Source organism: Rhinolophus ferrumequinum, chromosome 12 (assembly GCF_004115265.2).
Source record: "Rhinolophus ferrumequinum isolate MPI-CBG mRhiFer1 chromosome 12, mRhiFer1_v1.p, whole genome shotgun sequence".
NCBI classification, from domain to species: domain Eukaryota; kingdom Metazoa; phylum Chordata; class Mammalia; order Chiroptera; family Rhinolophidae; genus Rhinolophus; species Rhinolophus ferrumequinum.
Window position 1 is genome coordinate 78,657,008 of NC_046295.1, and position 12,872 is coordinate 78,669,879.

General features: G+C 54.6%; 1 protein-coding gene across 1 annotated transcript in view; it reads left to right on the forward strand.

The window, feature by feature from the left end:
* The window catches only part of HMCN2 (hemicentin 2), a 138,053-nt gene that overhangs the window by 112,422 nt on the left and 12,759 nt on the right, over positions 1-12,872 (forward strand). The window contains exons 77-86 of the mRNA XM_033123909.1: positions 827-991; positions 2,234-2,341; positions 2,640-2,774; positions 3,115-3,249; positions 4,239-4,429; positions 5,322-5,535; positions 6,414-6,548; positions 7,573-7,763; positions 9,372-9,453; positions 11,524-11,793. Of these exons, the coding sequence (XP_032979800.1) occupies positions 827-991; positions 2,234-2,341; positions 2,640-2,774; positions 3,115-3,249; positions 4,239-4,429; positions 5,322-5,535; positions 6,414-6,548; positions 7,573-7,763; positions 9,372-9,453; positions 11,524-11,793 (1,626 nt within the window). The remainder of the gene's footprint in view (positions 1-826; positions 992-2,233; positions 2,342-2,639; positions 2,775-3,114; positions 3,250-4,238; positions 4,430-5,321; positions 5,536-6,413; positions 6,549-7,572; positions 7,764-9,371; positions 9,454-11,523; positions 11,794-12,872) is intronic.

Below are 12,872 nucleotides of genomic sequence, written 5' to 3' on the forward strand. Positions count from 1 at the left end.
GGCGGGAGACAGAGGAGGAAGCTGGGATGTGGGCAGCACGCTCCTTCCCTGGGCTGTCTCCACCTGTAAGGACTTGAGCTGGTTCCTTCTCAGCCTTCCTGTGTTGCGTGGACCACCTCCTCCAAGAGGCCCTCTCTGATCCTGCCCCACCCACGCAGACATAACCCAGGCTCCCGGACAGTTCCTGGCACATAGGAACTTGAAAGAGAGGCCCCTTCCCAATCCAGAATGTTCTAAACCCAAATCTGACCTTGTCGTCGCCCTGGTTGAAATCCCTCCCTCTACTGCCCACTGCCCTCAGGATAGAATGCAGGGTGTCACCTGGGCCCACAAGGTAGCCTGTGGGCTGGCATCACTGACCCCCACCCAGGTTCGGCTCACCCCATGGCCTGCCTCGCTCTGGGATCCAGGCGCGCTGTTTAGCTTTTTGTTCTTCACCTTTGGGCCTTCACACGTGCTGTTCCTTCTGCCATGAACACTCTTCCTTCACCCTTCACCCAGCCAATGACCTGCTTCTTCAGACCTCAGGTTCAATGCCCCTCTCCCACTCTGAGCTCCCACCAGCTCCCTTCTCAGTGAAACGCTCCCTGGGGTGCCTGGCAGGATCTCTACAGACAGCGGTTCACAACTATCCCCATGCCCAGCAAAAACCGTTTCCTGAGTGGACGAATGTGACTTCTCTCTCTGTGGCACCTCCCTCCCTGGCCCTTTGTCACTAATGTCACCTTGGGTCTCAGTCACTGTTTATGGTTTTCATCTGCCTGGCCCGTGGCCCTGTGTCCCCCAGAGGACCTCGGCGGGGCCTCAGCCTGGTCTCACGTTTCAGTGCCTCCCACCATTGCTGATGACCAGACAGAGTTCACTGTGACCAAGATGGCGCCTGTGGTCCTCACATGCCATAGCATGGGCGTGCCGGCCCCAGTGGTGTCCTGGAGCAAGGCGGGCACCCAGCTGGGGGTGCGGGGGAACGGCTATCGTGTCTCACCTTCCGGTAAGTAAGGGGGAACCACGGAGAGCTGCTGCTGAGGGCAGACTAAGGGAGCTGGGCAGACGGGTGAAAGCAGCCCACTGGGGCCACGTGGTAGAGCAAGAGGAAAGTTCAGGCCTGGCTCCGCCATTCCCTCGCTGTGTGACCTGGGAGCGCCCCCTTGCCCTCTCTGGGCCACAGTACCCCCATCCAGGCACTAGAATGTTGATACCCTTTAGTGGTTCCCTGATGCTAGTTGGCAAATCAGTGCTGGTTTGTGGCAAAGTGAGAGAAATAATAGCTGTGTGGGGGTTTCCGTAAACCTAGTTTTATCTCATTTGAAGGATTGTCCTTTGTGCTGAAATTGTGCTTTTCCTAATATTTTGGTGTTGAAAGTTTCTTTTACGAAATTAAGGTGACAGTAGATGGTGACTTTTGTTTATCAAAATAAAAGCTGGCAACTTCATGGGGAGTCAAATTGAATTTATTTGTTGGTTAGTTAGTGAAATCCTAATGTCTGACGACCACGGACCAGACTTACATTTTTCAAATGCTTCTGAAGCAGTAGATACCTTCCTTCTGACAAGTGGTTATGGGGAATCCCAACATGTAAAACAGCTGGAGTTCCAGATGGATCTGGGGCTGGTTTGGGGACTGTGCAATGGTCCAGAGTCCAGTGGGCCTCCCTCCCCTTGCCCACCTAGCAGGCCCTCAGGGCTCCCCGGAGGACAGTTCAGAAACCACTTCACTTAACTGCTCAGAAGCAGCCTGTGGTCTGGGAAGGCTAAAATGGTGTTCTTTGAGCACCCAAGGCCAAAGGACAGAGGGCAAAAGGAGGACAGAGGCAGCAGTAATCCAGGGGGCTTCCTGGAGGAGGCGAGTTTTGAGCAGAGCATGGCAAGAATAGCAGGGTGAGGCCTGGGGAGTGATGGGTGGGCCAGGGATTCCAGGCGGGGCAGTGGCAGATCGGGGAACATCACAGCTAGAAGGGTCTAAAGACCATCCTGTCTGATTCCTCATTATGCACATGGGGAACTGAGGCCCTCGGAGTGGAGGGGTCTTGCCCACAGTTATGCTCTGGGCAGGGAGCAGCGGCAGGCCTAGAACCCAGCTTTCCCCATGCTGCTTACCAATGGGCCGGGAGGCAGCCTGAGTGGCCTGGACCAGAGGCACCAGGGTATAAGAGCCCTGCCAGCTTCATCACCGAGGACGTCTGTCCCTGGTCCCTTTACCCCTCCCCTCTTCATGCCCCTTTCTCGCCCACAGGTGCTCTGGAGATCAGGCAGGCCCTCCCCATCCACGCCGGCCGCTACACCTGCACAGCCCGCAACTCTGCAGGCATGGCCCGAAAGCATGTGGTCCTCACCGTGCAAGGTAAGGGTCCCCAGGTCCTCTGGTCCAGACAGCCATGGCCCTTGGGGCAGGGGAGCAGGTGGAGAGCTAGAGGCAGGTGGGGCGGGGGAGCGAGGTGAAGACTGGGGTTCCAGATGCCCGGCCTGCCTCTGAGCTCACTCCCTGATGGGCCTCGGGAAGAGAAGAAGCAGCCCGCCTGCATCTTCTGTACCTAGGTCTCCAGAAGCCCCGTTCCCTTTAGCGCTTTTAGGCCCCTTGGTTCAAGTAGCCCGGGTGCTACGGCGTGCCCAGGAACCTCTGCAGCCCTGTTCCTTTGTAGCCACCCCCATGGTGAAGCCACTGCCCAGCGTGGTGCGGACCTTGGCGGAAGAAGAGGTGGTGCTGCCTTGTGAGGCCTCAGGTGTCCCCCGGCCAAGCATCACCTGGCAGAAGGAGGGGCTCAGCATCCCCACCGGTGAGTCTCTGCTGAGCCAGCGCCTGAGGGCCTGGGGGCCTCCTTCCTGCGGGGAGGTCCAGGAAGCCCCTGCGCCCTCTTCACCTTCTGCCTCCTTTCACCACCCAGAGCCTGAGAGTCTCCCTGAGCACTCGGTGGCTGGGTTTGGAGGTCGGGAAGGGGACAGCCTAGCTGGGCTCTGAGTCCAGCTTTTTCGCTCACTCTGTCCCCTCAACACCCTGTGACCACAGCGAGTCACCTGCTGCCCGATCAGACAGAATAGCCCATGCTGCCCCCCTGCCCTTCTTGGGGGTCCTGTGGTCCCAGCCACTGGCTCCCGGTTTCCTTCTACCCAATCCAGGATCCAATGCCCAGGTCCTACCCAGCGGACAGCTGCGGATTCTCCATGCCAGCCCAGAGGATGCTGGAAACTACTTCTGCATCGCCCAGAACAGCGCAGGCAACGCTGTGGGCAAAACTCGGCTGGTGGTGCAAGGTGGGCAGGGAGGGGGGTGCTGAGGTGGACCCAGTGAGCCAGGGGCTTTGAGGTTCCTGAGAGCCTGTCTCTTCTCTGCCTGGCTCTGTGCCCAGGTGGGGCATGTCCTTGTGTCTTCCCCTCCCCCAGCACTGCTTGTGGTTCGGGAAGGAATTGAGGGACAATCATCGTCTCCCATTCTGTGCAGAGGTCTGGCTTTAGACAACAACTCCAGCCCCCTCTGCCTCCCCCAGCCCCTTGTGGGACACTCGTCTGGTCATCCTGCCTTCATTTCGGTGTTCCGGTAGCAATAGCCATTTCTGTCCCTTCTGCACACACACATAGTTAAATGTGTTCTTCCCTTAGTTTGACCAATCATTATCCCCAGAGAAAAAGGAGACTGGCCCCAAACCTGCAAGGTATCCTGGAATATTCAGACCTGCTTTGACCCCAGGGCCTGCTCTGGTGCGTGTCTCAGTGGCTGTCCCTGCAGGCGGCTGTGTACGGCAGGGTTGGACTTGGGCTATGAGTCCAGAAGGGCTCCTGGCTCCACGCCTCCTCCCGGGCCTCCTTGTCCAGTGGGCGCCTCTTCCCTGTGGCCAGAGCATCGCTGCTGGTCACCAAGTCTGTCCCTCCAGTGACCTGCGCTCTGTCTCCGTGGAGCTCATCCCCTGAGCAGGGAAGCACACGGGCTTTGTGGTCTGGAGGCTGCCCCACAGGAGCCTGGTTAGGGAGGGCTCTCCTGAAGCTTTAGCCGTGTGCGTGCGTGTGTGTGTGTGTGTGTGTACACATGTGTGCAGTGGTGTCACCCTGTCACAGCTTCACCAAACTCAGGGGTGCCCCAATTGTCCAGACCATGGCCAATGGCTTATGTCCAGGGAGTCGATGGGAGCAGCAGACAGGGCTGGAAGAAGGGGCTGAAGGGCGTGCCAAGTGCCAAGGGCATGGGAGCCAGGGCAGCCCACCCCACGCCAGCCCCAGTCCCTGAGTGGACCTCCCTGTCCCCACAGTCCCTCCCATGATCAAGACTGGTCTCCCTGACCTGTCCGCCACCGAAGGCTCCCACGCCCTTTTGCCCTGCGTGGCCAGTGGCAGTCCCCAGCCTGACATCACCTGGGAAAAGGACGGCCAGCCTGTGTCGGGAGCTGAGGGCAAGTTCGCCATCCAGCCTTCCGGGGAGCTGCTGGTGAAGAACTCGGAGGTGAAGACACAGCCCCACAGAGCACAGAGGGGAATCGTATGAGTAGTAACACAGCAAACATCTACTGAGCACCCCCTGTTTGTCAGGCTCTGTGCCGAGTGCTTTTAATCCCAGGAACCTGGGGAAACAGGTGTTGTTATCCCAAAGCACAGATGAGGAAACTGAGCCTTAAAGTATACCCAGTTTCCCAAGACACGCTGTTCCCAAGAGGCAGACCCAAGATGTGAACCTGCACCTCCATGACTAGTTCCCGAGGGAGGGAGCTGGACCGGGGCAGGGGTATGGCAACAACCTTGTGTTCCCAAATTGCACCCGGCTGTTCTCAACTTCATGTTGATATTGACCTGAGCCAGGGGTCTGGGTGGGCCCCCCAACCCCCTTCCCGGTCAGCACTGATCAGATTCTGTAATTACAAAACGGGCCACTCTCTAGACGGACGTGTGGCTGCTAGTGGGCTCACCTGGAGGGGGTCACAGGGACCTGGGACCCTGCCGCACAGGAGGCCAGGTAGTGGAGTGGTGAGTGCACCGGCCTGCTGGAAAGCACTGTGGAACTTCTCTCAGAAAAGGCACCAGAAGCAGGAGCTGCCTCCAGGATGGTGTGAGCATGGAAGAGCTGGCGCAGGGCCGGGCACACAGTAGGTGCTTGGTAAATGGTCACTGTTACAGTGGCATGGTCAGGGCTTAGATTATGAAGCTGCAGAGCCACAGGAAGGCTGTGGTACAATGGTGAAGCCAGGCCGTATGCTAGCTGTGTGACCTTGGGCAAGTCACTTCACCTCCCTGGGCTGGCTGCTCCATGGGAACCTACAGGAGAGTGGGTCCCCGGGAGCATTCTGGTCCATGCCGGGGGTGGGGGCAATTCTCAGACTGACCCCTCCCTTTACTCGCAGAGCCAGGATGCTGGTACCTACACCTGCACAGCTGAGAACCCTGTGGGCCGTGCCCGCCGCCGTGTACACCTCACCATCCTGGCACTGCCCGTCTTCACCACCCTGCCTGGGGACCGCAGCCTGAGCCTCGGGGACAGGCTGTGGCTTCGCTGTGCCGCCCGGGGCAGCCCTACCCCCCGCATTGGCTGGACTGTCAATGACTGGCCAGTCACAGGTCTGGGACTGCTAGAAGGCCGGTGGATGGGCACCTGGGACCCTGAGGTAGAGGAGGGTAGGCCAGTGGGGACCCCCCAACCTAGTGGAGAGGAAGTGGGTTTTAGTCGGTGCTTTGGGTTCTGGGTCTCCAGGCTTGGCCCTGTGCAAACCCACATGTGGCCATAATGTGACCAGTCACATATCAGACCTGGTAAGAAGCCACCTGCAAAAAAGACTCAACCCTGGAGACATCAGGACCAGGAGAGGGGCCTGAATTCCGGCCCAGCACTGCTGTTCCCATTGTGGGCCCCTCAGCAAACTTCTTTCCTGGGGGTTCTGTCTCTCCACCTGGGCCCCAGATAATATTTAGGGAGGCACAGGACCTGCAGGGTATATAGTAGGTGCTCAATAAATGTCTGCCGAATCACTAAACTAAAAAATCACTGCAAAATGATCTTTTCAGTCCCTCCTAAAGCCATGAGAAGGCTTTCCCCCAGCATTTTGTGGGGAGGGAGTGTGGGTGAATGACTCAGCTTCTCTGAGCACAGCGTTTTCATCTTAAAATGGAGATAACAGGGGTCCTATGGGCAGGATGCTTTAATTAGGACGTGCGTGTTAACAGGCCCCCCAAACCAACCCCTGTCCACTCTTCAGACTCACGATGTGGACCTGAAAATGAAAAAGGACAGGTTCTTCAACCACATCCTCCAATATGGCCTGTGCCTCCCCTGGGTCAGGCTTTCACTAGGGGGAAGAGCCACCTGTTTTTTGTGTCTTTGTTAAGCACCTGCTGGGTACTCAGGTGCTGAGTACTCAGCACCTGCTAAGTACTCCGGGCAGGAGGTCCCTGGCACTCTGGGCTCAGAGTCCTCTGGGATGTCTCTTTCTCTGCCACAGAGGGGGTGTCTGAACAGGACGGAGGCAGCACGCTGCAGCGGGAGTCAGTCACCAGAGAAGACAGTGGGACCTACACCTGCTGGGCCGAGAACAGAGTGGGCCGCGTGCAGGCGGTCAGCTTTGTCCATGTGAAGGGTAGGGTGTGAGCCATATGACCTTTCTCTCATGAACTCAATCTATTGGGTTTTCTTTGAAAGTCTGTGAAACTGGCCTCCTGATCTCTGAACTAGTACTTCTCCACCCTGGCTTTGCATTAGAATCTTCTGGGACTTTCTAAAATACTGAGGCCCAGGTCCTACCCTGACTCAGTAAACTTGCTTCTCTGAGGTGGAGCCCAGCATCAGTATTTTTCACACTCCCCACATGACCCAGCGACAGGTAGAATTGAGATCTGACAGCTCAGCTTACAGCTCTACTGTCATCTGGACGGTGCCAGTGTGGGAGGTGGGCATGAGGGCCAGGGCACTCCGGCAGAAAAATGTATGAAGCTTGCCCGTTGTCCGCTGCTCAGCCAGGAGCGGCACAGTAACCCTCGATGGATGACACCATGACTTAGTTTGCTCAACTTCAGGATGGGTGGGGTGGGGTTTGATGGAGAGCAATGAGCAGCCAAAGGCACCAGGACACCACTGCAGCTGTTGGTAGAGTCAGCCTCAGGAAAGCAGGAAGGATAGAAACTGGTACAGGCATCCAAGAGTGGTTTAAGCTTTGCATGATGTGAGGATCAGGGACATCTTAGGGTGGCTGTGTGCAACGGACGTGTTCTAATGATCACGTGTTCCTTGTTATCCAAAGTCCCCGGCAAGTACTCTGCAGCTAGATAATCTATGACAGTGTGTATATGACACTCAGACCACAGCTTTCCCTCCTGTGCCTGTCTCAGGCATCACTAATCAATCACAGCACTAGTCCCACTCAGCTTCAAATCCTTCTCAGCACAGTATTCCTGGCAGCTGCTGCTAGTCTATTTCACCTGACCCACGACATGACAGCTATTTGCCATCCATGACGCATTGACTATACACAGCCAGACTGGGCCAGCAGGAGCCTCTGTAGGCCCCTGGGGTCTGGCAGGCAGGCCTTTGGTGACAGGATCACGGGAGGCTGAGCCTGAAGGGAACTTCCTTTCTGACCCCTTATCTGATGTCACCTTGTACAGAGGCTCCTGTCCTACAAGGAGAAGCCTTCTCCTATCTGGTGGGACCTGTGGGGGGCAGCATCCGACTGGACTGTGTGGTCCATGGAGACCCAGTGCCCAACATCCGCTGGATCAAAGATGGCCTCCCACTGCAGGGCAGCCGTCTCCGGCACCGGCTGCAGAATGGCTCGCTGACCATCCGCAGGACAGAGGCAAGGAGGGGCCTGGCACCTTGGGTGGGGCCATCTGGGACAACCCTAGGCTTCTTGTGATTGCTCAAGAGGGTTCTTTAGGTTGGCACCACCCTCTACAGTCTGCAGAGCACTTTCCTGCCTGTTACCCAGAGACTCCGTGCACTAACTAGGGTGATCTCCAGCCAGTGACCTAACTTCTCTCTGCCTCAATCACACCATGCATTCAGTGAGGCTACTAATTGTTTCTACCTCACCAGTTTACAGGGAGAAATCAGTGAGACGACCCCATACCAGGTATTTAAGAGTAACTGGCCCCTGGGTACTGCCTATCAATGTTTTTAATAACAATCCCAAGGGCAAGGTGGACAGGTAAGAGTGCCCCATTTTACAGAGGAAGACACTGAGGCTCAGAGAGGCCCACAACCAGTAAGCACCCCAGGCAGGACTGCACCCCAGCTCTCCTGACTCCCACTTCATGCTCTTTCCCTGGGCACTGCGGCAGCCCCCACTCACCTGCCTTTCTATGTCCCAAGTCCCACTGGTCATACAGACATCCACAATTCGGTGCCGTCAAGCTCGTGTTAGGGGTCCTTGACCTTGCCCGTTTGGGAGCCTGTCTCTAGATAGTAATAATCATAGGACTGGTAGTAATAGCAGCAATAATAATGGCAGCTGTGACCTGAGGATTTACCGTGGACCAGGCTCTGGGCCTCACACTTAATGAGTATGATTTCATTTGATGCTCACAACAATCCTAGCAGTTATTATCCCCATTTTAGAGATGGGGAAACTGAGGCTCCAGAAACATGATGATGTCCTAGTAATGGGTTCAGTATGGCAAACAGCGGAGCCGAGATTCAGTGTTATATCCGTCTGACCCCCAAATCTACACTCTTAATGGCATGCTGCTGCCCTCTGATGGTCCCTTGGGAGCGGCTCCCAGGGTGCCATCTGGGTGTGGATAGTGGTGGCCTCAGGCTACCCCCAGCTCCAGCTCATGGCAGCGCTGCCCCTCAGAAGTGAATCTGAGCCAGTGTTCCTCCTGAGTCCCGTGACTGTCCACGTCGTGGATAGCCTGGGGAAAGAGCTTGCCTCTCACTAGGCTGGGGAAATGCTGCAAACCGCCTCCCCTCCGGAGACTGGCGGTGCACACAGGCCCAGTAAAAGGCCTGAGAAAGCGTGCCATTCAGATACCTGCTGTCTACCTCGGTGTTTCTCACACTTTTCAATCATGAACGCTTATTTCAAGGACTCCCGAATAAGGTGCCTTGGAGCGGTAACACTTCAATGTGCGCAGTTCGGAAGAGACAGGTCTAAATCATGCTTTAGCAGCGTGGGACTCCACGTAGGGCAGCGAGTCCATACCCTTAGTCACCACCACCTCCGGGTTGCTGGTGTGAAAGGGGCTGGATTCTCTCTGGACGTCTGCTGACAAGTGGCCACGGAGGCCCTTCTGATGAGCCCTTGTGAGGAGGCCACGAGCCCCCGGCTGCTTTAGGCTCTGAGCGCTTCCTGTGAAATGGGTCTTGCTCCAGCCGCCCTTCTGTCCAGCTGTCCCGAGCTGCTCCCTTCTCCTTCGTTCTCCTCTCCTGAGCATTGTGTTCTCCCTCCTATGCCTACCTGCAGATGGACGATGCGGGACAGTACCAGTGCCTGGCAGAGAATGAGCTGGGCACAGTGGAAAAAGTGCTGGTGGTCGTGCTGCAGAGTAAGTCTCCCTCCCCTCTCCCGGGCCCTGCGCGGGGACAGTGTGAAGTGGGCGCTTAGGGGAGAGCTGTGGCTGCAGCCACCCAGGCTGTCTGATAAGAACGGAGCGCAGCGAGGCAGGGCTGGGTGGGGACTTGCAATCCTTTTGCAAATACATATTCAGAACACAGAATTGAAGTCCTGTGCAATGTTTCCTAGGGTATAAGGGGAGTTAGCTCGGGGCTAATGACCACCTGGGAGCCAACAGCCAGGCCTGGGGGGACCATGTATTCAAAACTCAAACCTATCGTTGAGATCATAGTAACAGCTCTTGGATCTGCCCAGCAGCTTGTGGTTTACAAAGCACTCTCTGAGACTCAGAGTAGCCAAATATTTCACAAAAGACATAAGCCTGCAAATTCAAGAAGCTGAGAAAAACTCAAACAGCTGAGATAAACTGCAAGAAGTCTGTACTCAGACACATCACAATGAAACTCGCTGAAAATTAAAGACAAAGGACACAAGGCTCCATCCATGCCTCTGAGTGTGGCTGTGGAGTAAGTCACAGCTCAGGCAATTTTGGGGGGTGATCAGGAAAGGCCTTGCTGATGGGGTGACATTTAAGTTGTTTTTGAGGTCTGACTGATGAGAAGGAGGCGTCCGGGTGACAATCTGGGTGAATTTGTTTGAAGCAGGAAGAATAGCAAGTGCAAAGGCTGTGACACAGCAAGAAGCCACACTTGTTTCAATCCTTGTGGTTAAGAGGGCGGGTTCCGGACTCAGGCCACTTGGGACTGTTATTGGATCGGCCATCTGCTTGGTGAACTTAGGCAAATCATTTAATTCCTTTCTGTAGTACTTAAGTTTTCTTATCTTTATCGTAGGCCTAACGATAGAACAGGTGTCATAAGAAGTTGTGCGGCTTAAATGCTTAGCACACAGTGGCCTGACACATACCGTGTTTCCCCGAAAATAAGACCTAGCCGGACAATCCGCTCTAATGCGTCTTTTGGAGCAAAAATTAATATAAGACCCAGTGTTATGTTATGTTATGTTATAAAACCTGATCTTATAGTAAAATAAGGCTGAGTCTTATATTAATTTTTGCTCCAAAAAACGCATTAGAGCTGATTGTCTGGCTAGGTCTTATTTTCAGGGAAACACGGTAGTAAGCAAGCAATCAATAAATGCCACCAATTATTATTGTTTTCAAACTTTTAATATTCGTTAAGATTGGTTTTTCAAACCACTTTTTTGAGATATGATTGATGTTAAAAAAAAAAAAATTTCAGACAATTTTCAAGTCGCCCACAGCTGTCTCATTTTCAGGTTCTCATTCAATGTCTGGTGGGCCCCCTGGTCTCCTCACCCAGGGCCACCACCTCAAGCCGGCAGAGGTGCCAGTTCCCCGTGTGCTTCCCACTAGTCCTGCTCCTTTCCCTGACAACACCCTGGTTTCTCAGAGTACACTTGCATCCGCTACTGCAAATCAAGGCGGTCCCTTGTGAGAGCAAAACTGCTGTGATGACCAAAGTGGGGTGGAGAGGGCGAGGGGAGCAGCCCCGGCAGGAAGACCCCACACTTACCCAAATTCCCAGACGTCTTCATGGTTAAAGGGTTCTCAGTTTGTTTCCCTTTAGTTGATTTCTAGAGCCCCGGCACTGTTGGTTTGGACACTGTTGTCAATTGTCGTGCTTGTTTTTTGAGGGAAGCTGACTCTTGCCTCACTCAGCATGGCCGAACGATCGTTGACTTGGACGTAAATGGAATCCTGTCATACGTGCTCTGTGTCAGGCTCCTGGTGCATGTCATTGTTTGGGAGATTGTACGTGGAATTCATTTGTTCATGCACGTAGCCGTATGCTTTTCCACTATGTGGATTATACCAAAACGTAGTTATATATTCTGCTGTAGGTTAGTCTCCAGTGAGGGGAAGATATGCGGTGACATTCTTAGGCATGTCTGTCGGTGAACATGCACACATGTCTCCTTTCTGCCTCTATATTTTATAATTTGTCTAAGTGAATATGTAGCACTTAAATATACAAAAATAATACAATGTTCCTAAACACTGCCCTGGGGCTTCCCACAGGTGGCCCGGTGTTCCAGGTGAAGCCCCAGGATGTAACAGTGAGATCCGGGGATGATGTGTCCCTGCGATGCCAGGCCACTGGACGGCCAGTGCCCACGGTGGAATGGCTGCGTGCGGGCCAGCCCTTGCAGGCCAGCCGGCGGCTCCAGACCCTGCCAGATGGGAGCCTGTGGCTGCAGCGAGTGGAGACTAGGGACGCGGGCACATATGAATGCGTCGCTCACAACCTCCTGGGCTCTGCCACAGCCCGGGCTTTCCTGGCTGTGAGAGGTACGGGGCATCCCTGCCCAGACCTTTCTGGACAGAGGCGGGATCACTTGTAAAATGGGGATTTGTGTGTTGTTTGTGTGGGACCTGGCCCACTGCCCTGCCGGCTCCTTGAGTCTTCTCTTTACTTAGAGTCACAAACTTCAAATGAATGAGCTGGGAGGGGCTATTCATCATCATCTGATCAACCCTGCTCTATACGCTTGGGAATCTGAGGCTCTGAGGTGCTAAGTGTTGGCAGCTTGTGTTGGACAGGGGACCCTGGCTCGTCCAGCTTACCTGGCACAGATACGTGTCCTCCCTTTGGACACGCCACAGCCCTGGGAAGTAGGCAGAGTGAAACAGGGGACTCCATGAGGTTGCTATGAAAAGTCTGTGGCTTAGTGCTTGTCCCACGCTTTCCTGGCTGTGTGCTGATTACTGTTGCTAACCCCTGTCATCTCGGGTCTCCTCAATCAGCTCCCTTCTCCCTTGGGTCAGACCGAACATTAAAATCGAGAAAACGATTATCCTGAGAAACCACAGTAAAGTGACTCACACTGACTAACGGAAAGTCACTGAATATTATTTCTGTGCCTCTCTGAAGTGAATACTCCATATTTGTGGCTTTGTGTCTCCATCCCTGTCCACGGCAGACATCACTAATCTATCACTGCACACAACATCAGATTCCTTCTCCATAGAACCCTTTTCCAGGCAGCACCTTGGGACTAATTGGAACTGGGACTTGACACTCTGCCACTTGAAACCCCACTTGAAATGCACTGCCAACCAACTGTGGGACCCTTTCTGGCCCCTGGTCTCCTCCTGTCCTATAGGCAGGGCTAGAACACGAAGACATGCAACTCTGGAAATTCAGTGGTCCTCTGACACCCAACCACAGATGGTGTCTCTGGAGCAGGTCGGAGTAGACCCTCCCTTCATTTCAGAGCTTGGCGCCACTTCTTACCCTCTTCCATTGAAAAGCCCCCAACCCAAACCTCAGAGCTCTGAACATGGCTACTGTGTTCATTTCCTGTGGCTGCCATAACAAGTACCACAGACTGGGTGGCTTAAGCAACAGCAATTTATTGTCTCATGGT